Source organism: Choloepus didactylus, chromosome 2 (genome assembly GCF_015220235.1).
Source record: "Choloepus didactylus isolate mChoDid1 chromosome 2, mChoDid1.pri, whole genome shotgun sequence".
Classification (NCBI taxonomy): domain Eukaryota; kingdom Metazoa; phylum Chordata; class Mammalia; order Pilosa; family Megalonychidae; genus Choloepus; species Choloepus didactylus.
This window is the reverse complement of record NC_051308.1, coordinates 234,258,567-234,282,288: the sequence shown is the minus strand read 5'-3', so window position 1 is coordinate 234,282,288 and position 23,722 is coordinate 234,258,567. Positions and strand designations below refer to the sequence as shown.

General features: G+C 48.0%; 1 protein-coding gene and 1 long non-coding RNA gene across 11 annotated transcripts in view; one reads left to right on the top strand and one right to left on the bottom strand.

The window, feature by feature from the left end:
* FHAD1 (forkhead associated phosphopeptide binding domain 1) overlaps positions 1-23,722 on the top strand; it is a 174,446-nt gene that overhangs the window by 123,489 nt on the left and 27,235 nt on the right. For 8 of the 10 annotated variants that reach the window (XR_005215504.1, XM_037828462.1, XM_037828464.1 and 5 more), the window contains 7 exons: positions 1,949-2,056; positions 5,360-5,467; positions 9,170-9,277; positions 14,057-14,230; positions 16,002-16,227; positions 19,183-19,267; positions 22,439-22,545. Coding sequence is in view for 9 of the 10 variants with exons in the window: in XM_037828462.1 (XP_037684390.1) it covers positions 1,949-2,056; positions 5,360-5,467; positions 9,170-9,277; positions 14,057-14,230; positions 16,002-16,227; positions 19,183-19,267; positions 22,439-22,545 (916 nt within the window). In the remaining variant the exon portion in view is untranslated. The remainder of the gene's footprint in view (positions 1-1,948; positions 2,057-5,359; positions 5,468-9,169; positions 9,278-14,056; positions 14,231-16,001; positions 16,228-19,182; positions 19,268-22,438; positions 22,546-23,722) is intronic. The other 2 variants (XM_037828468.1, XM_037828463.1) reach the window with 1 other exon arrangement.
* LOC119527918 overlaps positions 1-23,722 on the bottom strand; it is a 29,602-nt gene that overhangs the window by 2,574 nt on the left and 3,306 nt on the right. Inside the window, exon 2 of the long non-coding RNA XR_005215505.1 lies at positions 1,783-1,967. This is a non-coding gene — a long non-coding RNA (uncharacterized LOC119527918). The remainder of the gene's footprint in view (positions 1-1,782; positions 1,968-23,722) is intronic.

Here is a 23,722-nt window from a genome sequence, read left to right as displayed (position 1 = left end):
AAATCTGCATTTAATAATAAGCCAATTCTCACAGTTCTCCTAGAGTTTGCCCCGTTTTTTTATATTCGTGGACCTGCCTTGAATTTAACTACCTTTCTTGCCATCATCCTAGATCAGCGGTTCCTGACTTTAGTGGCACTTTTATCATTTAGGAGATTTAAAACTCCTGAGACCTGGCCCCCAACCCCAGAGGCCCTCATCTAGTCCTCTGTGAGGACTTTGGGCACTGGGATTCGTAAAAGCCCCCCTACATGATTCCAATGTGTGCCCGTGGCTGAGAACTGCTCTCGAGGACATTCGCAAGCTGATCTTCCTGCCACCCACCTCCAAAGAGCAGCCCCCAGATCTTCCGGCCCGTGACATCCCCCAGCACCTCCTTTCATCCCCAGCAGAGGGGCGGACCTGCCCCTGCTTCATCCCCATCTTGGCCGTTCTGCTCTGTCTCTCCAAGCCCAAGCCCCTTTCATCTCTGTCCTCTAATTCACACCCAGTTTCCCAAGAAATCTCTCTCCTTCTTCCTCTTCTTCTCCTTGCCTCTTTCTCTGTCTTTCTGCCTTTTGTGAAAGAAAAGTTTCAAAAGGAAGAACCGTCTGACCAAAATCATGGTGCACGATCCACATAAAGAAAATATTAATGATAGTCATAAATCAGGCAGCTACATTGGGAAGACCAATTAGATATAGAAAAAGCCAGTGCTTTTCACTTTTAAATTGGGGTCAGGGGAGGTTAGAAATCTTCAAAATCTTCACAAAGTTCTCCGCCTACTTCCTCGCTCCTCTCTGATTAACTTTAACCCTCAGCATCAGCTTTCTTGTCCTATTTTTCAATTTTGCATTGATTTTTCTATTGTTGGTGTTTGAGATTTCAGCTCTACCATGTTGAACCTGGCTTTGGGCACTGGTCTGGACTTCCCAAATGCCCATTTATAACACATTCCTGACAAGACTCTGTTCTAAGGACTGACTTCAAACCCCCTTATGAACTCAGCAAACCTCATTTCTCGCTACTCCTTGCAGAGGGAGGACGCAACGTCAGATACCTGCCCAGACAGAGGATCAGTTCTCACTTAAGCTGATCGGCTTGACCCTGGGGGATCACTGGAAAGTTCCTTCTCAAGTCTTAGTGCCAGGTGCCCCAATTTTACACAGATCTTCCTTGTACCATATGACATCCCACCCTTCCTAAAAATAAGTGTATCAAGGCTTATTAATTAGATTCCTTCTCAAGAATCCTGTCTTATTTGAGGACTCTTCTTTCAATGGTAAGAAATTCTGGGTTTCTTTATCAATCTAATATTCTTCTGTTATTATTAATTGTTAATAATGTTCGCCTGATTTGTGCACACCCTAATGGTTTAGATCAGGAGTTGGCAAACTTTTCCATAAAGAGCCAGATGGTAAATATTTTCTGTGTTGCGGGCCATATGGTCTCTGGAGCAACTACTCATCTCTGATGCTGTAGCGCAAAACAGCCATAGATAATATGTAAACAAACGGGCATGGAGGTGTTCCGATAAAACTTTATTTACAAAAACAAAGGTGGTGGGCCAGAATTGGCCCAGTGGCCGTGGTTTACCAACCCCTGATTCCTCATCTGCAGAGTGGGGGTGACAAAAGATGTGGTCTATCCGTATTACTGAATGGTTATCATGTGCCAGGCACTGTGCCAGCATTTTACATTCTTCATCTCATCTGCTCCTCCCAACAACCCAATGCAGTAAGTACTATGAATGTCCCCACTGTACAAATAGGGAAACTAAGGCTTCAGCAGCTTCTCACTCACCCGTCAGTCTCCAGAGCCCACGCTCTTAGGCCTAGGTCAGGCTGCCCGCGGTCTCTCCGTGGGGCTGATGTGAGGAGTGAAGAGCTCATCCAAGCAGTGCCTGGCCCAGGGTCTGGGATCCTACCACGATTACTGTGTCTTTTCAACAATGGTCATGGACTTTCAGGCTTTGGAGGAGAGCATTGCTGAAGAGAAAAACAGAGCGAGGGAAGCCTTAGAGGAAGAACAGAAGAGGGTCCAGGAGCTGGAGAGTCGCTTAACCCGCCAGAAGGAGGTATGCAGCTTGGGGAGACAGGCGGCTCGAGCCCAAATCTGGCTTGGGGTCCACATGGACGGAAGTTTGGAACCACTTGGTAGAGGGTAGAGCGTGGCAGAGCTTTCCTAGAGTAATCTCTCCTTGGGTGAGTTCAGCTTCTTTGGGGAGCCTGGGAGACTCAAGGAGAGGACCCCAGAGTTGTAGCCTTGACAACTACTTGGGGAAATACTGCAAACAACATCAAATGCAGTCCTTGATAGGGCTTGGGAGGCAAGCTGGGACTGGTGACGGGGGAATCTTCTGCCTGGAGGTTGTGTCCCCAAGCATAGAAATGGATGAATTACAGAGTCATGGGACTTCAGAGCTGCCTGAACCCTCTGACATCCTGAAATGATGCATCACCCCCAAGGAATTTTCTACAACCCTGGGCAGTCTATCACAGTGTTGATCCTTCCGACTGGTAGAAAATTCTTCCTTTAGGTGGGGTCAGACTCCTTGTCCTCCATGCCCCTGGGCTTCTGAAGGATTGCTCCACCTTCTCTGCCACATAATGGTCTTTTAGATTTTTGAAGATAGAGGCGTGTGCTCCCTCTGTCTGCTCGTCTCCAAGCCCCGGTTCCCTTGTTTCTCCCTGTATGACTCACAGGGCTGGAGCCTGGGCTGGGTCCCCTCCTCTGGCCTGCTCTGCTCTCCAGAAGTCACAGATTGGCAGCCCATTGGCTGAAAAAGGCCTGCGGATGTGCTATGTTTAGCCCCAGGATGGTTTATTTTAAATTCATAGAGTTTATGGATGAAGATCCAGATTTCCACCTTCTCCTAAAAAGTCAAAAATCTGTCCCTCATTTCTACCAGGCAAAAATGGGCTGGAGCTGATCTAAGAAGCAAAAGTTTGCCCCAGACATCACCACCCCCTATTGTATTACACACAGCCCACCACTTTATTCTTGGTATCTTCCTGGCCCCTAAAGGCATTTGAGTTTGCAACTCATGCCCATTTTCTTCCTAAAGTGTGGTAGCCAGAACCAGACACACAGTTCTCCAGCCATAGGAGCCTAGGGCAGGACTCTCCCTCCCTTGTTGAGGATCTTATACTTCTATTAATGTATCCAAACTAGCTTTTGGGAACGTTCCATTACATTGTTGACTCATCTTTAACTTCTGGTCATCTTCAGATCCCAGAGTCTTTTTCACACATGCTTTCATTAATCCCTCAATCCTGATGCAGCACAGAGGAGTGAAGAGAGCAGGCTTTGCAGCTAGATGAGACACAGGTTCAAAACCTGGCTGGGCCATTTGTCAGCTGCAGCAAATCTACCAGTATCCACCTACACTAAAGAGTGCCTGTAAGGACTAGCGATAATATGTAATTAAACATTTGACCCAGTATAATCGCTCAATAAATGGGAGCTATTATTATAATCACTGCCACATCTTCTACCTCTACTTCTGTTTAGGCCCTTGTGTTCTATCAGCCCCTGCTCCATCCTCACTCCTCAGTGCAAAATCCCTGCCCACCCACCACGTAAGGAGACCATTGGGCAAAACGCAGGCCATTTTCTCCAATCCAGAGTGAGATGTTTACGTGTTGGTTCTTGCTACAGGTCTCCCAGCTGGGTTCTGCAGCCCTCTGTAAACAGTGCCACTGAAGTTTAGCCCTGAGTTATTTCTCCAGGGGTGGTGAGGAGGTGGAGGGTCTTCTAAGGAGTCACCAAAGCCAAAGGTCAATAGCACGGGGCAAGGAAAGGCCCTTGAATTTAGAGATTTGGAGGTTCTGGGAGACTCCAGGAGAGAGCTTTAAGGAAAGCAGCGTGGGGAGACATCCTGGTTGCAGAGGGGGCTGGGGCACCCAGATCTACTAAAATTTCAGCCCACTTCTCCTTAGGCAGAACTTCTCCATGCTCTCCTGCTGGGGGAGTTTGAGATAGAAGTCCCAACCGCAGACCTAACGTTGACTTCGTTCAACCTCAGATGGTTATTTGATTTTTCTTTTTATTAGAACTTCCGACTCATTATCAGACAAGTCTTTAAGGACAACAGAATCCCTAGGTCACAGTTCTGGTTTTGAGGTCATGTTCAAAGGTTAATGCCCATTACCTGCCCATGAACTCTGGAGAGAAGTGATTGAGGGTGACAGGACCTGTTGAGTGAGCTCTGCAGTAGTGTGTGTCCGAGCTGCAGAGGAGTTGCCAAGGAAAGTGTCCAGTTTAGATGTGAGCAGATGCAATGGAGCCAACTCTAAGTCACTGGAAAGTGCCCAGAAATCTGTCACAATTGACAGGAAAATGTCTTACCCTGAAACCTACCTCAAACATTCAAAATAAACGTGAAACTCCTGTGATATCCCTGCTTTTCTGCTTTGTTTAGGGCTGGTATTAGAACATCAGACTGTTGGGTTTTGTTTTTATTTGTTAACTGCTTTTCACTGCAAAATATGTGGTTTATCAGCCATATAATGGTTTGAATACTTTTTGCAGCCTTATCTGGGACCCTAACCACTAGTTATCATAGAAACTACATTTCAAGTTCCAAACAGCTAGCAGTCAAGCTGGTGTTGAAAATACGACCCATTTGAAAATTAAGGTACCCTTTCTTTCAGTATCTGGAAACAGGGGCCTTGCCTGCAATTTATATATCCTTTGATGATTTGCATGAAGCTGGTTAGCCAACTAGCTTATCTGCAAGTAACTTCCTGGATAAAATTCCCTGATAATGGACACTAAATACTAACCAGACTTTTATCCCCCAAACCCCACCAGATCACCACTTTTACAGTTTCACACCCCATCCACCTTCTAGAAATTGCATTGCGGCTCATTAATTCAGTACACTGCCTTCTTTTAAAACCTGATTCATTCAATGAGATTTATTCTAATCACGGGGAATTCCGTTAGTAATGAGATGCTCCTTTTGTATCAGACAGGCTGCCTGGCACAACATCAAGAGCTCAGGCTCCCCAAAAAGGCAGGCCTGGCTCCCTCCACTCCCTCATTCCTTATCAAGGGCCTCTGTTTGCCACAATGCACTCTCCTCCACACAGAGTTCAAATCCTGGCCTCACTGCTAACAAATGGCATGACCTCAGGCCACTCACCACGTTCTGTTCCTTGGTTTCCGCCTCTGTAAAATGGGGCCACTAACAGCACCTCTCTGGCAGGGTTGATGGGGGAGTAGACATCACCCTGGCTGTGAAGTGCTGTCCCTGGACCCTGGCAGGTGGTCACCGCTCACAACATTTTAGCAGTTACCATTACTATTAACACCATTATTAGCACTTTCCCCGTAACTGTGCAGGGAACCAAAAGGACTGGTCATTGACTTGCAGGTTTTGGAGAGCAACATGGCCCACGAGAAAAGAAAATCAAAGGAAGCCTTAGAGACAGAAAAGAGAAAAGTTCAAGATCTGGAGAATCACTTAACCCAACAGAAGGAGGTACGAGTAGCGGAGAGATAAAATGAGCTGCGACAGTGCAAACCCCTTTGGAAGGAGCTCTGAGGCCAGACGCGAGACAGTGTCTTCGTGCCCCTGTGTCGAGTGTGGCGTTGAGTGTGCAGGTTGCAGAGCCAGCACTTCTGTTTGAAGTGGCCGAGATCTGCCACTCGCTCGCTGTGACCTTGGGCAGGTCGCTTAACCTTCTAACCCTCAGTTTCCTGGTCTGTAAAGTGGGAGGGATAGCAGCCCCTACTGCATAGGGGTAAATGTGTTAATGCATATAGTTGACATATACATAAGCATATAATTATACATAATGCATATAATTAGACTTGCACTCACACCTCACGGGCCTCTATAAGTGTTTCCTGCTATTTTTTTGGTGCCACCCATGCTCAGCCACATAGGGAAGGGTCCCCCGGGTTGCTGTCCAGGTCGGGCCCTCAGCCAGCAGCCTCCTCCTCGCCCTCGGAAGGTATTAGGAGCAGGTTCAGCATGGCTGCGGGAGAACACGCTCCCACCAGCTCCCACCTCATGGGTTTATCGACTCCCAAGCAGGCCGCCCTAGACTGACCCGTGAGTAAGAGACACAAACATCACAAGGCAGCACACAGTAGACAGGTGCAGGACGAGAATGCATTGCGGTCACATCAGATACGCACCAGGGGTAATGCCTTCTGGAAGGGATGTGAAGTGCACCTTCAAGGAGAGAATGGGATCAGGGGAAGAAGTGTCGGAGTCCAGGCCCAGACAGGGTTGGGGACCCTCACATCCGTCCATCCACCCACCCTGGGCTGACCCAGGGACCGGGCCCACCAGACACACCTGCCTGGAGCAGCCCTGACAAGTGAGGCCCAAGGGACAAGACCTTCAGGTCAGTCCAGATGCCCAAGTTGTGCCCTGGAGGTCAAAGAGGAGCTCTTGGAAGCCCGGGGGCTAGGGAGACGTTTTCAGTGACCCACAATGGCTTCTCCATGAGCCACGCACCAGGGTGAAGGCTGTGCAGACAGACATGCTGGCCCTCGTGGAATTTCCAGAAACAGCTAAGGACATTTGGCTTCTTTCATTCATGCAGCAAATAATTCCTGAGCACCCACTGTGTGCCAGGCCCAGCTCTGTGCCAGGACACCACAGAGAACAATCCAGAGTGAGCCCAGGCTCTTCCAGAGCTTCCATACTAGTGTGGGGGAGCCAGACCACCATGTGGACACACACACAAGATGATTCCCGAGCCCCAGTGCCGTGGGGAAGATAAAGCAGAGGACTGGGTGAGAGTGGCTGCAGTCAGGGTGGGCTTCTCAGAGGGGGTGCCATTCGAGCAAGACCTGGAGGAGAGAAGGAGCCACCAAGGGCACATCTGGGAGAAGAGTGTGCCCCACTGGGCAATGGGGCAGAAATAAGAAGGACGGGGACCCGAGTTAGCCAGGGGAGAGAGGGGCGGGGTATGAGGATTGAACTTGAGCCCAGGATGAGGTAGAAACCAAATGGAGGTCGGGGGAGAAAGTGGGAGGGAGACCAGTTGGGCGAGGCTAGGCATGGCTGGGAAGAAGCAGGAGAGCTTGGTGGGCTAAGTGTCGATCCTGGGTTCAAATCCCAGCTCTGCCCTAACAAGCTAGGTGACCCTGGACAGGCCCCTTGTCCTCTCTGTGTCATGTCAAGCCCCTACCTGGAGGGTGATGCAGAACAAACCTTGTTTAGGGTTGGGCCCTAAAGTGTGCTCAGCGGCTGCCCCAGAGCTCCCCTCACACATAGGGCCAGGGGTGGGGTCCAGGCACTGTGGCAGGTTCTGTGCTAGCCTAGGTATGAATATGCAAACATGTCTCCTGCTTCCAGGTAGGGTGGGGTATGGCTCAGGAGGACAGGTAAGGCAGGGTCTGGAGGCCCCTGTGCAGAGTGGTCCCAGCAGAGACTCTAGAGTCCAAGCTTGCACCAGCACTTCCTGGTAGTGTGACCTTCGGGCATTATTTGACCTCGTTCCACCTAAGTCACAGCCTCCATTTCCTCATCTGTAGAATGGGAATGACTGTACCAGCCCTACCTGGGGGGGGGCTACAGATGAGATGCACTAATATGTGTGCAGTGCGGGGTTCTGCCAGTTGCTGAGTATGTGTATTCCAATTATGCATTCTGGAACTGGGGAGATAACCACAGAATGGGTCCAAGGACCCACTGGACCTTCTGTGAGATGGACCTGAGCTAAACTAAAACTCCGTCAATCCCCTGACCTCCATCAGCCCCTACTCTGACTGGTGGACCAGAGTGATGTTTTGGCTCTCCTGGAATTAATTTCACTTCTGAGTCAGTGTCTAATAATCCCCAAAATATCTGATCATTTCCTTTTCCCCAGTGCACAGTTACCGTGGTAAAAGGCCCTAGGTCCCCTTGGGGAAGGCTGGGAGGAAGATTAATGGTATAAATTTTTGGCAGTGTAACAGGGCCAGACACTCACAGAGTAAGCATTTAAAGAGTGTCTTTATCATCATTATTATTTTCACTTGTAACATGCCCAGCAGCACATAAGGGAAGGGAAAGCGCTCTCCCCAAGGAGCGTGAGGAGTTTCCTCCCGGGGAGGGGGTCGATGGGGCTCTTAGGACGGGCAGGACTCAGGCTGGCAGGGCAGGGGACTGGACAGTCTTAAACAAAGGCTCAGCAGTGGAATCGTGTCAAGCCCCCCAGGAGAGGAGGACCGAGACCAGGTAGGGTGGGGAGGACGGTGTACAGGGCAAAGCACCACCAACATGACCTTAAAACATCGGGGCTGTCGAGACAGTCTTTTCTCCAGGGCTAAGCCCATCCCCAAAGTCCCATCCAGCCCCTCCAGTGAAACCTTCCCATCCCCCACCATTAGCAATCCTTGTAAAAAGTTCAGTAGTTCTTTAAAAAAAAAAAAAAACTTGATATTTTTCTTTTTGCCAAATAATATTTTCTGCTATGCATTTTCACTGAAGAAAATTTAGAAGATGCAGGCCAGTGAAAAGAAAAAAATATAAATTGCCATAATCCCAGAGCCCCCAAATAACCACTATTTACATTTCAGTACTTATCCCTTCAGCCTTCCATCTGTGCGTGTATATCCACACTTTAAAAATATTTTTCTTACGAATTTTACTGCATATATAGTTGCTTATCCCTACTGTGGCCACTTGCCTCCCGGAGCTCTGAGGGCGAGTCTGGGTCTCTAACCCCCTTCCAGTATCCAGGCCTATGGGGTGTGCGTTCCCAGTTCCAAACAGCTGACTGGAGCATGAGATTTTGAAACCCAAGCCTTTGTAGACCTGGAAGAAACCACCCACATCCCTCAGGCCACCTGGGACTGGCTTTGCCAGCCCCACTCCCACCTCCCAAGGAGCCAGGTACTTCCCGACAAAGGCCACATTGGAACCCCCAGGCCGGTTCCCTCAGTGGCTCAGCACTTAACAACTTGACCTTGAACACTCACCCACGAGTCACTTCCGCAACGCCAGCCCAGAAGTCCTGAAGGACAAACAACTCTCTTTTCCGCATATGACTAACCAAGATGATTTCCACGTCCCTCACCAAGACGATCTCTGTGCCAAGATTCTCACCTCCCTCTCCAAGGGGCGTCTTGTTCCCATCCATGACTCATGGTTTCAACCCTTACTAATCCCGGCTTCCCTGCGCCTTGCTGTTTCCCCTCCTTTTTCGGGCACGCCCTCAAACCACCTGTCATTGACTTCCAGGTTTCAGAGAGCAGCATTGCCCACGAGAAAAACAAGGCGAAGGAGGCCATCGAGAAGGAGAAGAAAAAAGTGCAAGATCTGGAGAATCGCCTCACCCAGCAGAGAGAGGTATGAGTCTCAAAGAGGAAAAGACACACCATCTGGAGCCCAGCATCGTTAAGAGCAGGCTCTGGAGCCCGGTGGCCTGGGTTCAAATCCTGCCCCTGCCTCTTTCTGGCGGTGGGAGGTTAGGCAAGTTACTTCCCTCCTCTGTGTTTCAGTTTCCACATTTGTGAAGTATGGATGATACTTGCACTTGACCTCATCGAGTTCTTTGAGGGCTTGACTGCTAATATACACATGTAATATATTATTATATGTGTCAGCTACTCGTAGGATTATTAAGAGCTCACAGCGAGGAAGTGGAGGGACAGGATCCAAACCCAGGACCGATTCCAGAGCCCTCCCTCTTCACGCCTCTCTCTCTATTATACTCCAGCTGTGTGTGGGCTCAGCTGCGTGGGATAAAAGAGGGAGTGTCGGGGTAGGGATGCCTGAATTTCTGATCACCTGGATGCCAGTTTTGCCACCAGAACTTGTCACTATCATCACCTTTGTAACCAAAACGCATTTACTCTTGTTACTGGGAGAAGTTGACACAGTAAGAGAAGAGGTTGTTGTTGCACATGACCCTGTCCTAGACACCTCACAAACAGAACATCATTCTCTCCTCCTGGGTCCCACAGTACAGAGGAGACACACACACACACACACACACACACACACACACACCACAATGCACAATGGCCAGTATATCAAAGTCAAGGCAGGTGACAAATGTGTGACCGGACATTAAAGGGTCAAGTTTCAATACAGGTAAATATGATTTGAAAGGATTTCCAAGGCCATGTGGTACTTACAAAGATCTTTAGGTCTGTTTACATCAATCTAGGAGAACTGTCTTCAGAGAAAGGTTCCCAGACCTTAGCATGCATTAGGATCTCTGGGAGTTTATTCTCAATGCCTGTTTCCGGGGCCTCTTCCCAAGAGATTCTGATTCCCTGGGAGTAGTGTGGAATCAGAAATCTGTATTTTTAGCAAACAGCCCAAGCAGTGCTGGTGCACTTTGAACAACACTGTTCTGGGAAGAATGGTGTCACAAACTAGACACCTGAATTTTGGATCAGTCCTGAGCACCACTTTTTAGAAGGACCTTGACACACTGGAGTGTGTCCAGAGAAGACAGAAGTGATACAAGACTTGTCAGTTCTGGGCTGCGATGCTTATGGAAAACTTCCTGTGTGTGGGCGAGAGGCTACAGGCTGCAAGAGAGCCAAAGAAGAGTGATCTTTTCCCTTGCATCCTTGTTTCCCCCAAATGCCTCACCGTAGATCTAGCCAGATTCCATACAATCCAAGATTCAAGATAGGGGAAAAGAAAAAATTGAAACTTAAAAGCACATGAGTTGGGACATAAAATGGATAAGGAATGATGCTAATGCGAAAAAAAAAAAATGTATATCATGATATCAATGGGTCACAAATTATAGTCTAGCAGTTAGAGGAAAAAGAAAACCCAGTTGGTTGTGTGATTCACTAGATAAAATTGGACCAGTTGCACATGGAAATTCAGCCATTCTTGGCGCTAGACCTGGAGAGAATCTCTACCAAGGTTCTTCCTATAGAGGAATCTGTAATGGAACATCAACGTCCTCAACAACATACTTAGAACAAAAGTGATACCAGGGGGTGGGTCTTATGGCCATTGCACCAGCCAAGAAGGGACAATACTCCACCCCAGGGATCACCGTACACCAGGAGAGACCAAGGAAGTGCAAGGTCAAAGAACAATTCAGACATCTAGTTGCTTTTTTGCACGCTATTTTACTTGTACACATGATGAGCAATCAACCCAGGCAAAAATAGGACTTAAATTACAGAAATAGGAGAGAGGGGAGAAAAAAAATAATTTCAGACTGGTGGGAAGAGTGAACTCTTTTCTCCAATCCTTGGGTAAGCTGCTGAGTAGCTGTCAAGAAAAGGTGCCAGGCAGCGTGTTCCACTCTCAGGCAGCTTGATATGCCATCAAAGCAACCATTTCCATTTGTTATGGACTCTTTGGAAACCTGGAGCAACTTGCTGCATGTTGTATGTCGCAGGCTGCTCTACAAAATGCCCAGTAGTGTTCCCAAAGAGCATCTCCTTAGCCACGTCTGCACATGGTCCTCGTTAGAATTTCTCAACAATAATAGTGATGTCATGACTGTCAGAAAGACTCAGATGGAGTCCATGGAGGTACAAAGAGGAGAAAACAACCCCCAGGTGAGGCCTGCAGGAAAAGCATGGTGAAAAAATGGTATTTTTGTTTATTTTTTTTTAAATATTAGTTTCCTTTCGTGATTATAAAAGGAACCCCTGTTTACTGTAGAAATTTTCAAAGTGACAGAAAATCACATAGGACAAAATATAAACTATCTGCACTTCCACTGAGCCATCACCACTAGTGACATCTGGATGTGATTTCTTCCAGGCTGTGTTTATGTTGGTCGTTATCCTAGACATTAATAAATATCAATGCATTCAAAATTAGTGGTTTATAGTGTTACACTGGGCACACTGCTTTGGAAGCTGCTTTTTAAGCTTAACATACTATAAAAATGTCTCTGTGTCATTGAACATTCTTCCACAATCTGCCGTTGAAGGGTGGCCTGGGGAGGTTCGCGCTGTGTTGGATGGAGCCTGATTTATTCTACTCCTTCCCTGTGGTAGAGCACTGGAGTTGTTGATAACTTTTCATGAGCACAAAAAAATGCTTGGCTGATTTCAGTAGAAGTCAGGATTGGAAATGCATTTATCCAGAAAGGATCTGTGGAAAGTTTTCTTGGCTGGTAGTTTGGACTTGCTTGAACTGCATGCAAAGCCAACAAGGGTTTTGCAAAACTTTTATGAGCATAATCACTACCAGCCAGGACTGAGACGGTCAGAGATGGGACAAACTGAAGGAAGAATGACTTCAGGGGCAGAATCACAGAAGCAAAGACTAGACTAAAAGATCTTCTTGGGCCAAGAGAGTGGGCCCACCCTGTGTGTGGAAAGGGAAGGTGGGCCCCTGCACTTGTTCAGGAGACTGCCACCACCCCGATGCTCAGAGATGGTGGGTTCTGTGCTCTGGTGTTCACAGAGAGCCTGCCCACCACCCCAATGCTCAGAAAGGGTGGGGCCTTCACCCCAGTGTCCGAAAGAGCACGAACTCTGCACAAGCGCTTGGAAGGTGTGGGGCTCCTGCTCCATCAGGCCCTGGGGAATAAAACATCAATCCATAGATGACTCTCAGACCTTGAAATCTAACAGAGTTTGCCCTTCTGGGTTTCAGACTTGTTTGGCACCTATGGCCCCTGTTTTCCTTTCAGTTTCTCCCTCTGGAATGGGAATGTTTATCTTATGCCTGTCCCTTCATTGTATATTGGAAGCACATGACTCATTTTCTAGGTTTCACAAGTCCATCAGGCAGAGGAATTTTGCCCTAGGACAGACTATACCCATAAATGATTTTGAAGAGATTTTGTACTTAGCATTATTACTGCAATGACCTCAGGCTTTTAGGATGTTGTGATGGAATGAATGTATTTTGCAAGTGGGAAGAACATGTCTTTTTGTGGTCCAGAGGGCAGACTGTGGTGGATTAAATTGAGTTCCCAGTTTGTGCATATTCTTGGTCTTGGTCTGCAAATAAGATCTCTTCAAGATGTTAAGGTGCGGCCCAACTGAGAATCTGGATTACTGGGGTCCTTTATAAGAAGAGTGAAAGAGAGGAAGTTGGTGGAGACAGAAGCCACAGGGACTGTCAGAAGCCAGAAGTCAAAATGGAACCCAGAGGAGAAAGGAGAAGAAATTGCCATGTGCATGTCCATGTGATGGAAAAGCCAAGGAATCCCAAAGATTGCCAGCCAACCAGAAGATACCCACCCTGGGAGGAAGCGGCCTTCTAGCCTCTGAAACTGTAAGCCAATAAATTCCTGTTGTTAAGCCAAAAAAAAAAAAAAAGAAAGTTTGGCTGAGCAACCCCATGCATCAATCTTTGTGCACATGGAAGGTTATGTCCTTAGGCTAAATCTCTCAAAGGAGGACTGCTGGATCACAAGGCACAGACACTCACAGGGTCCTGATGCATGCTCCCAAATGACTCTCCAGAAAGGTCATACCAGTTTACATGGCCACCAGCAGAGGCTGAGAATGCCCAGCTCCCTTCAGCCCAAGAATATATTGAAAATTGGGTTAAATAATGTTTGAAATGAACCAGTGCAATGTCTGGCATGAAACTTGTCCTCCACATTATCTGAGGAGGGACTCAGGGAGGAGAGCAGGCTTTTGACAAAGATTGGAAGCTTGCATTCCAGGAGGACGCATAAGAAGTGCAAAGATATGGCGAGTGGAGTCCAGTCTGGCCAGGGGCTGGAGGGGACAGAGGAGGCAAGCCTGGTGCCACAGCCACAGAGCAAAGTAGAGGGCTGTCCCGAAGGCAGCCATGTGATGAAGGGTTACAGTATTGGTACATTTATCCTGGAAAATAGATTTAGTGAGAGACATGACAACCCTCCTCAAATATTTAAAGGTCTGTCTCATAAAAAAGAAATAAAGCTTATTCAACGAGATGACAGAACTGAGCTCAGAGACCAGAAATCACAAGGAAATGGATCTCAGCTGAATATAAAGGATTCCCTGATAATTAGAACCTTCCGGAAAAGGCATGGACTTTGTACTTACAGAGGATCATTAGCTCTCTGAAGGTGGGAGTGGGATGGTCTGTGGGGGTGGAGGGTAAGTGGAAGGGGGTTACGGGGAAAGGATGGGGCTGGGGTGAATATTTATTCCTGCGTTTCTGTTGATTTGATGTTTGTTGTCTCTCTAGGAAATAGAATTAAAAATGCAAAAAGAGAATGCCTTAAATAATAAATTAAATGATGCACTGGTCATGGTAGAAGAGACCCAGAAAATAAAGGTGGCTGAAAGTATAAAAGTAGAGAACCTCACAATCAGATTAAATGAAACTTTAGCTGAAGTGGAAACTGCCAAGACAAAATTGGTAAGCATGTGCCTTCCTAAAGGACGGGAGAAGTTTTTCTTCACTGCAAGAAGATTACGATGCTGGGGAAATGCTTGGTTTAGACCAAGCTCTCAGCCTTGGCCCTGCTGGCATTCTGGGCTGGATAATCCTCCTTGGCGGGGGCTGCCCCGTGCATCGTAGGATGAGTAGCAGCACCCCCGGCCCCCACCCACTGGGTGCCAATAGCAACCCCTCCATTGTGGCAATCAAAACTGTGTCCACACATTGCCCAGTGTCCCCAGGGGGCAAAATAGCCTTTGATTGAGAAGTGCTTGTTTATAATGAAGATGCCTCCCTCAGGGCAGCCTAAGGCAGCAGCGGGAATCAGGGAGAAGGACCCCGGAGCCCCAGAATTTAGTGACCAGTGACTACAACCAAGGTCCCATGAGGGCGGGAAGGCCCCCATCCCCAAATGCAGGTCTGCAGACAAGAAGATAATGTCTAAAGACCGTAGCTCCACCTTCCATGCCCTCCACAGCCAGAGCGCGAGGCTGCATTCCTTCTGTCATTCCTAAATCCCGCTGGCAGCTTTGTGGGCAAGGAAGTCATGAGGCTTGACCTCCCAGAAGTGCGCTAAGTAAGTTTGAAAAAGGGCCTGGTGTTGGAGTGACCAGAGCAGGGGTGGTGCTGGACCCCTATGGACCCTCAGGGTGGCAGAGGAGTAAGACAGACAGAGGGACAGCAGACACAATGACAAGAGAAATGGCAGGAGTTGGTAACTGGGCCACAGGGCATAAGTACAAGGAGAGGGAGGTGCCAAAGCAGACTGGCAAGCTTCAAGCCAGGACAGCTGGGCAGACGACAGCACACGGATGGTTTACTGATGGAAACACGGAGGTCGGGGGATGCTGAGCATTCAGAGCAAGGTGAGTGTGGGGTGCCAAGGTTCAAAAGGCCCCCAGACTTCTAGTGGTACTGTAGGTTTGGGAGAAAAAGCAAGATAAGAGGCCTAAATTTGGAAGATAGCTTCATAGGCATGATTGTTACAATAGTGGGCATGTGTGAGCCTCTCGGGCAAATGATTTTCAAGGAAGAGACAGGAGGCTGAGGCCCAACACACCGACTGGGAATGGAGACAGGAGGGGGATGCCATTAAGGAAGCCAGAGGAGGTGCAGTCGGAGAAGCAGGAGGGGAGCCAGGTGAGGGACTGCAATGGAAACCCCGGGAGGAGCTTCAGAAAGGAGCAGGGTGGTCCTGGGAAAGGCGCAGAGGAGATTTCCCCATGTGGGGGGTGCAGGTGGTGGGAGGGATGGAGGGTGTCACTGGTAGTTTTGTTTTTAAGAAATACAGACTCATTCATTTTTTTCTTGTAAAACTGTTCATTAATTCAACAAATATTTATTGAGCCTCTAAATCTAGATACTGTGAGTATAGAGGTAAGTTTAAAAAGACAAGTTTCTGCTCTCAGAGCTAACATTCTATTGGGAGGATGAAATAAAGAAGCCAGATCATCTTAGATGGTGATAAGTGCCTTGAGGAGAATAAAACAGGACGAAGGAATAGAGAGCATCTGAGGCTGCTGCGTTAGCCGGGGTGGTCAGGGAGGGCCCCTCTGGGGAGGTGGCATCAGAGCTGAGGCCCAAAGGACAAGGAGGAGCTGGGGCAGGTGTGCACCGGGCAATGGGGACAGCGCGTGCAGAGGCCCCGGGGTAGGAGTGAGTTTTGCGCCTCTGTGTGCAGAAGGGGCATATTAATTATTATTACTGCTGTTGTCCCAAAGTCACATTAATCAGTCCTCTGTTTTCCCAGATCATGATGGAGGAGCGAATTCTGCGGCAACAGCAGACGGCAGCAGCCCTCCAGGAAGAGCGAGAATCACAGAGAAGCGGATTTGAGGAAGAAATTGCAGAATACAAGGAGCAAATCAAACAGCACGCCCAGACGATTGTGAGTCTGGAGGAAAGACTCCAGAAAGTGACACAACACCATAAAAAAATAGAAAGCGAGATTGCGACGCTGAAGGACAGTGGCCCAGGTAGGTCCAAAGAGAGGCCAAGGGAATCTTAGCGTGAGATTCTGATTTTCCCGTGGGTTCCCCTAGGCTGACTGATAAGAAAAAGGCCATGCCTCACTGACAGCTTCATTCTCTGGAGGGCCCCTTTCCTTCTTGTTACACAACAGCGTTAGGAGCCCTGCTACACCCGGGGTAGACAGAAGTAACGACAATGAGGCAGGACATCCTTTGTGCCGACCCAGTGAGCCAGAGAGACGCACAGGCTGCTGGGACTTTTAGGGGCATGGAAAGCAGAATGGAATGGAACCATCTTTTCCACATGAAAATACCCTACTGAGGTGGCTTTCAAAGACTTCTCTCTGCCATCAGTAATGTGTGCCTTTGACCGATGCCCTTGCATAACCAGCCAGGTTTTGTCTCTTAAAAAATAAACCCTCAAGAGGCTGAAAAAACAGAACTCGGAGTTGTGAGCACTTATTTGCCCTAAATGACCAAGGTGACGCATCTTGTTGCAAAGATACTAAGCTCTTGGAGGAGAGTTCTGGAAGTAGAGGCCCTCGTCCAGGGTTTCTTGCCCTCAGCACTATCTATAGCGGGAGCTGGAGAGCTCGCTGTAGTGGGGACCGTCCTGGGCACTGTAGAATGTTCAGCAGCATCCCTGGTTTCTTCTCATTAGATGCCAGTAGCACCTTCCCTTCCAGAATCAGGACGATCACAAATGTCTCCAGACGTGGCCGAATGCCCCCTGGGGGCAAACTCACCCCTGGTTGAAGACCAAGGCCCTAGACTCAGCCTAGTTGTCTAATTGTCAGCGCTTACCTCATACATGCGTGCATTCACTCATTCATTCATTCTTCTGAATCGAGCCTCTGTTATATCCCAAGCTCATGGAAGCCACTGGGGATGTCCCTGCAGTTAACCACATTATTGCCCTGATGAGTGATCTCTGCACAACAGGACAGAGGGCACCCCAGCAAGGCATAGAGCAGGGCTCCAACTCCTAACCCAGGGTCAGGACCAAGGAAAGGAATTTCAGCTGGGACCTGGAGGGTGGGTACATCTTTGTCCCCCAGCACTTAGATCAGTGTCTGCCATAAAGCAGGCACTCCCTAAAAGTGTGCTGAATGAATAAATGAGTGAGTGAACCTGTAACTGAGGGGTGAGGATGGAAACCAGAAGGCAGCAGGCTGAGGAGGGAGTGGGAGGTGGGGACAGGAAGTGTGCCGGTTTGAATGTATTATGTCCCCCAAACTCCATTATCTTTGATGCAATCTTGTGGGGCAGACATTTTAGTGCTGATTAGATTGGAATTCTTTGAGTGTTTCCATGGAGATGCACCCCACCCAACTGTGGGTGATAACTCTGATTGGATATTTCCATGGAGTCGTGGCTTCACCCATTCAGGGTGGGCCTTGATCAGTGGAGCCATATAAATGAGCTGATGGGCAGAGGGAACTCAGTGCAGCTGTGAGTGATGTTTTGAAGAGGAGCTACAGCCAAGAGGGACACTTGGAAGAAAGCACAGGAGCTGCAGATGAGAGACAGTTTGAAGATGGCCTTTGAAAGCAGACTCTTGCTCTGGAGAAGCTAAGAGAGGACGCCCCAAGAGCAACTGAGAGTGACATTTTGAGGAGGAGCTGTGGCCTAGAGAACATCCTGGGAGAAAGCCATTTTGAAACCGGAACTTGGAACAGACACCAGCCACGTGCCTTCCCAGCTAACAGAGGTTTTCCAGATACCATTGGCCATCCTCCATGAAGGTACCCGATTGCTGATGTGTTACCTTGGACACTTTATGGCCTTTTAAGACTGTAACTGTGTAGCCAAATAAACCCCCTTTATAAAAGCCAATCCATCTCTGGTGTTTTGCATTCCAGCAGCATTAGCAAACTAGAACAGGAAGGCACTGAACACAGGTCATTCTTTCAAGACTCTTGTGTGGATGGCCTGGAAAGAAGGGCGGGCTGGGTGACCCGGTGGTTCAGGCGAGGGCTGGGGGGGCGGAAGGAGCTGCGTCTGAACCTGCCCGGCTCCACCTCTCACCAGCTTAGCTGAGTGGTCACCAGCAGCTTCCATCACTCCCACGCCCTTTCCCTCATCTGTAAAGGGAATTAACAATCCTCCTGCAGAGCAGCCAGAAAGATTTCAAGATTTCATGACCTCATCCGGGGGAGAGCCCCAGCCTATGACACACATCACACGGCGGGTCTCGTTAGGTGGAGAGGGCTGCGGAGTGTAGGGAGGGTTTTTTGCTTGCCTTATTCTAGGAACACAGATACAACTTTAAATTTCCCCTGTTAACCACATTCACATATATAATTCAGTGCTGTTAATTACGTTCACAATGTTGTGCTACCATCACCACCACCATCCATTACCGAAACTTTACAATCAACCTGACTAGAAACTCTGTACAATTTAAGCCTTAACTCCCCATTCCCTGGTATCCTATATTCTAGATTTTGACTCTATGAATTTACTTATTTCTAATTATTTCATATCAGTAGATCAGACAATATTTGTACTTTTGTGATTGGCTTAATTTCACTCAACATTGACGTCTTCAAGGTTCATCCATGTTGTCGCATGAATCAGAACTTCATTCCTTTCTATTGCTGAATAGTATTCCACTGTACGTATACACCACATTTTATATATGTCCATTTATCAGTTAATGGATACTTGGACTGCTTCCACCTTTTGGCAATGGTGAATAATGCTGCCGTGAACATTGGTGCACAAATATCTGAGTCACTGCTTTCAGTTTTTGGGGGTATATGCCTAGAAGTGGGATTGCCGGGTCATGTGGTAATTTTATACCTAAGTTTCCAAGGAACTGCCTAAGTATCTTCCACAGCAGCTGTATGTGGGACAGGTTTGTAAGCTGGGAAAGATACAGGTGTGTTTATAAACAGAGGGGAAGGGGAGCCTCAGTTGCATGAGGACTGTATTAACGCTTGTGTCCCTCTGCTACAGCTCAAAAGGAGGAACTGCAGCAAGACCCTCCAGTGGGACCGCCATCGGAGAGCACTGCCAAAGAGGAGGCCTGCAACGACTTGATGTGAGTACCCCAAAGAGCACGTGGACACCACAGCGTCCTCACTGCTTTTCCAAATACATCAGAACAAACAAAACACCCTTCTTCTGGCCACATTGTCAGAATCTTGGACCAGAAGAGTTGTCTATGGGGTCTTCTGACTGAAAGATCCAGGTAGATCTATATTCAAATCCCAACTCAACACTTTCTAGTCATGTGACCCTGGGCAAGTCACATCACCTCTCTGAGCCTTATCTTCCTCATTTAAAAAGGCCTGGCACATGGAATTCACTCAGTAAATGCTAGCTATTACTGTTATTAGCTATTTTCCCCAAGTTCCTGCTAGAGACAAGCCGGTTCCTAGGTATTATAAGCAGACAGTAGAGTTGCTCATAAGTGGATTTGGTGGGGTGGGGTCCTGAAAGGGGACTCAAGAATCAGTTAAGAGATTGGACTAATAACCTCTAAGGCTCCTCCAACTCCAAGAGCCAATAAGTCTATAACTTAAGCTCAGAGAACTGATGATATGCGGAGAAACAAAACCTGTTGTTGAGAAAGCTCCAGAAAGCCATTGCAAAGCAGCATATAAACAAAAGGGCACTAACATGATACAGAGAAAGTATTCAGAAAGTTTTTCAAGGAAGACAAACCACTCGTCTGATCCTTACACCAAATTCCAGCTACCAAACTCTAATGTCACAGGTTTTTCCCCCCAAAAAGGCAAAGCCCCACAGCTTCTATATTTTGCAAAGTTCAGTCTCTCTCTAAGGACAGTAGTAGCCATGCCTTAGAGGAGAATCAGCACCCACTCTGGTCTTGTCTGTTCCACTTCATTAGCTTGTGTACACACTTGAGCTCTGAAGTTTCATCCTCAAGGTGAAAGAGTTATTGCCAAGGTCACACAAACACACACACACACACCTACACCCAAACCCACATTTTTAAAAACTTTCCATTCCAGAAGCAGGTCTGGTTAAGACCAGGGCAAGCCAGGCCAAAGGGTAAAGGTTGAAACTGATTGTGTTTTAAAACTTCAACTTTCATATGAGACCAAGGGAATAGATATCTATTTGGCACAGGATCTAAATTTTCTAAACGGTACAACTCTACAGTCGATTTGTTCAAACACCACAATTGCATGGAACTTGAATAGGAAGTGAGATATAGTAGGTTAGTATAGGCTGGAGTGAAATAGTGACACATCCTAGAGTAATTTGGGCAGATAATAAAAAATATATTTGCAGCCTCCCTCTCCCCAGCCCCGAGGATCTGGGGGAAGGTGCGGATGTGTTGGACTTCCTCACCTGGACTGGTGCTGATGTTGTCACAAACATTGGAACTGGCGGTTTGATGTGCTGAGCCCTCGAGCATGGGACTTGCCCTTATGAAGCTCATTACCACAAAGGAGAGTCTAAACTTGCATGTAATGGTGCCTAAGAGTCTGCCCCTGAGTACCTCTTTGTTGCTCAGATGTGGCCCTCTCTCTCTCTAACTGAGCCATCTCGACAGGTGAACTCGCTGCCCTCCCCCCTACGTGGGACCCGACCCCCAGGGGTGTAAATCTCCCTGGCAATGCAGAGTATGACTCCCGGGGATGAATGTGGACCTGGCATCATGAGACTAAGAGTATCTTCTTGACCAAAAGGGGGATGCAAAATGAGACGAAATAGTTTCAGTGGCTGAGAGATTCCAAATGGAGTCGAGAGGTCACTCTGGTGGACATTCTTATGCACTATATATATAACACCTCTTAGGCTTTAATGTATTGGAATAGCTAGAAGTAAATACCTGAAACTACCAAACTCCAACCCAGCAGTCTGGACTCCTGAAGACGATTATATAATAATGTAGATTACAAGGGGTGACAGTGTGATTGTGAATACCTTGTGGATCACACCCCCTTTAGCTAGTGTATGGATGAGTGGAGGAATGGGGATAAAAACTAAAGGACAAATGGGGTGGGATGGGGGGATGATTTGGATGTTCTTTTTTCACTTTTATTTTTTATTCTTGTTCTGGTTCTTTCTGATGTAAGGAAAATGTTCAGAGATAGATTGTGGTGATGAATGCACAACTATGTTATCATACTGGGGACAGTGGATTGTATATCATGGATGATTGTATGGTGTGTGAATGTATTTCAATAAAACTGAATTTAATTAAAATAAAAAAAAACTTTCCATTCCAATGATCACCTGTCTTTTTTTAAAGAGGCAACCCACCAGTATTTTGTCTTATTTCATAATGAACACATACTCTACCCTCAAGAGTCTATACAAGAAAAGCATGGATTTCAAAAGCCCATGAACTCAAATGAAGTGGCATTAACACGTATGGGCGACTGAAACTCTTAACCCCCTTCTAAATGCACAAGGCGGCAGCTCTCTCCCCTCCTCCCAGCATGAGATCTCTTCCCCGGGCTGGAGAGTTCCCACACCTGCTCAGAAACACCCCCTGTGTTCTTCCAGCATGACTCCCCTTTGAAGGCACCCCTGCCCTGACTGCTGGGCCCCTTCCCCTTGGAACGCTGCCCCTCGTGCAAACCCATCCTCCCTGTTGGCCACCCTGGGCCTCCCAGAACCAGCTGCGCCCTGCTCTGTGGGGCATGGCAGGTAGTGGAGAAAACCTCCCCCTGTCGCCTTCCCCAGGGCCCACGAGGTTATCCAGGCCCCAAGCCCACCCTCCCACAAAGGCTCCCCAGAAACCATTCATTCACACTGGGCCCCACCCCTCTCCAGCAAGACTCTAAAGAGTTCCTCAAGCTGGTAGGAAAACAGAAGCCACATTGTCCTCCTCTCTCTTCTTCCTCATCCTCAAACCAAAAAAAGCAAGTCTTAAAATAGTCTTCCCTCTTCTTTCTGCAGAAGACCAAAAGTGCCAAGCACACCAGTTCACGCAGACAGTTGCTTGGGTGGGAAGGGCTGGCACCCCGTGCAAGTCCCTTTTCAACCTCAGACTGAACCCAGCCAGAATCGTTTGTTTCACCTCAGTGTACTTTTTCAATGGAGACGCATCAAAACACACTTTTGTTTGGAGAGTTGTTGAAGGCTATCCACACCGCCCTCACTCTGTGACCAATCTCCCCAGGGCCCCGTCACTGAAAGTCCCTTTGCATTTGCACTTGGCCCCTTCCAGACAATTGGAGGAACCGAGAGAGTAAGTGGAACTGACTCTGCCTGTTTTTGTGACTTTCAGAGAAGATTTACTGACTGCCCAGAAGGAAATCCTGTCTCAACAGGAGATCATCATGAGGTTAAGAAAAGACCTTACGGAAGCCCACGGCCGAATGTCAGATTTGAGAGGTTTGTATGACTTCCTGTGTCTTTTGACATCCCAACCCACTTTGAGGAAAGGAAAAGAAATGAGGCTTAAGTGTTTCAAACCCTGACATTAAAACTCCTGCCCGCCCCACTTTCCTGTGCAGGGACAGTGCTCACAATTCAGGGTCAGCAAAAGCCGTGTGCTGGGTACAGCCCTGGTCCTCACTCCCCAAGGCCAAGGGGCCACAGGGAAAGTTCTCCAGAGGACTTCGGGAGCAACTTTCTTTGGCAGGGAGAATCTCCTTTTACCACAGAGGGTTTGCCTCTGGAACCCAAGGCTTGGAGGGCACAGTGGGGCTGCCTGGGGCAGGCCGGCCGGCACGAGCCCGGACGGACACTACCTTTGGGACCAAGGGCTGCGTGGTCTCCGTGGCCTCTCCTTCCTCTGGTGTAAAATGGAGATAACAGCAGCTGCTCCCTGGGGTTAATGTGAACACCAGTGGCCATAGAGTGGGGGTGAAATGGCTCTCAGTTTACTCTCTTCTGGATGGACACCAATGCTGGCTCAGTGTTCCTACTGTGATCTTCCACCTGCCCTTTTACAGCCTCCCTTATTCTGGCTTCTTATAGCCATTGTCTCTTTTCCATCTCTAGCTTCCATCAAGCCGAAAGGCATAGGCAGGAGGTTTGGGGAAATGGAGGGGAAAGGGAATCTGCTTCTTGTCTCGGCCGCATCTCTACCCTGCACAGCCCCAAGCCTTCAGTGGGGTTCACTTCCTGTGGCTCCTCCTGTGAATAGCCCCAAGACTTTTATGGCTGTATTTTTTCAGAGTGATTATCCATCCTAAGGTGTAAGAACATGTAGCATAGACGCTGCAGTTTCCAATTACAGTTGGAAACGTGGGACCCAATTCTAGATCTGCTATTTATTATTTGCATGACCTTCGGAAGTCACCTTACCTCTCTGAGCCTCTGTTTCCATGTCTGTAAAGTGGGGATGTTTGCAGTAGCTACCGTGTAGAGTTCCTGGGAAGATTGGAGGTCATGCAGGTGTCTTACTTTGGGTTCCCCCAGAGGCAGACCCTGAGACCAGAGTTCCTGTGCGGGTGGTTTATATGAGAGGAAATCCCAGGAAACACCAGTAGGGAAGCGGGGCATAAGACAGTAAAGGGAAGGAAGCAAATGAAGAGTGCATTATCAATCAAGTTAGCACAGGGGG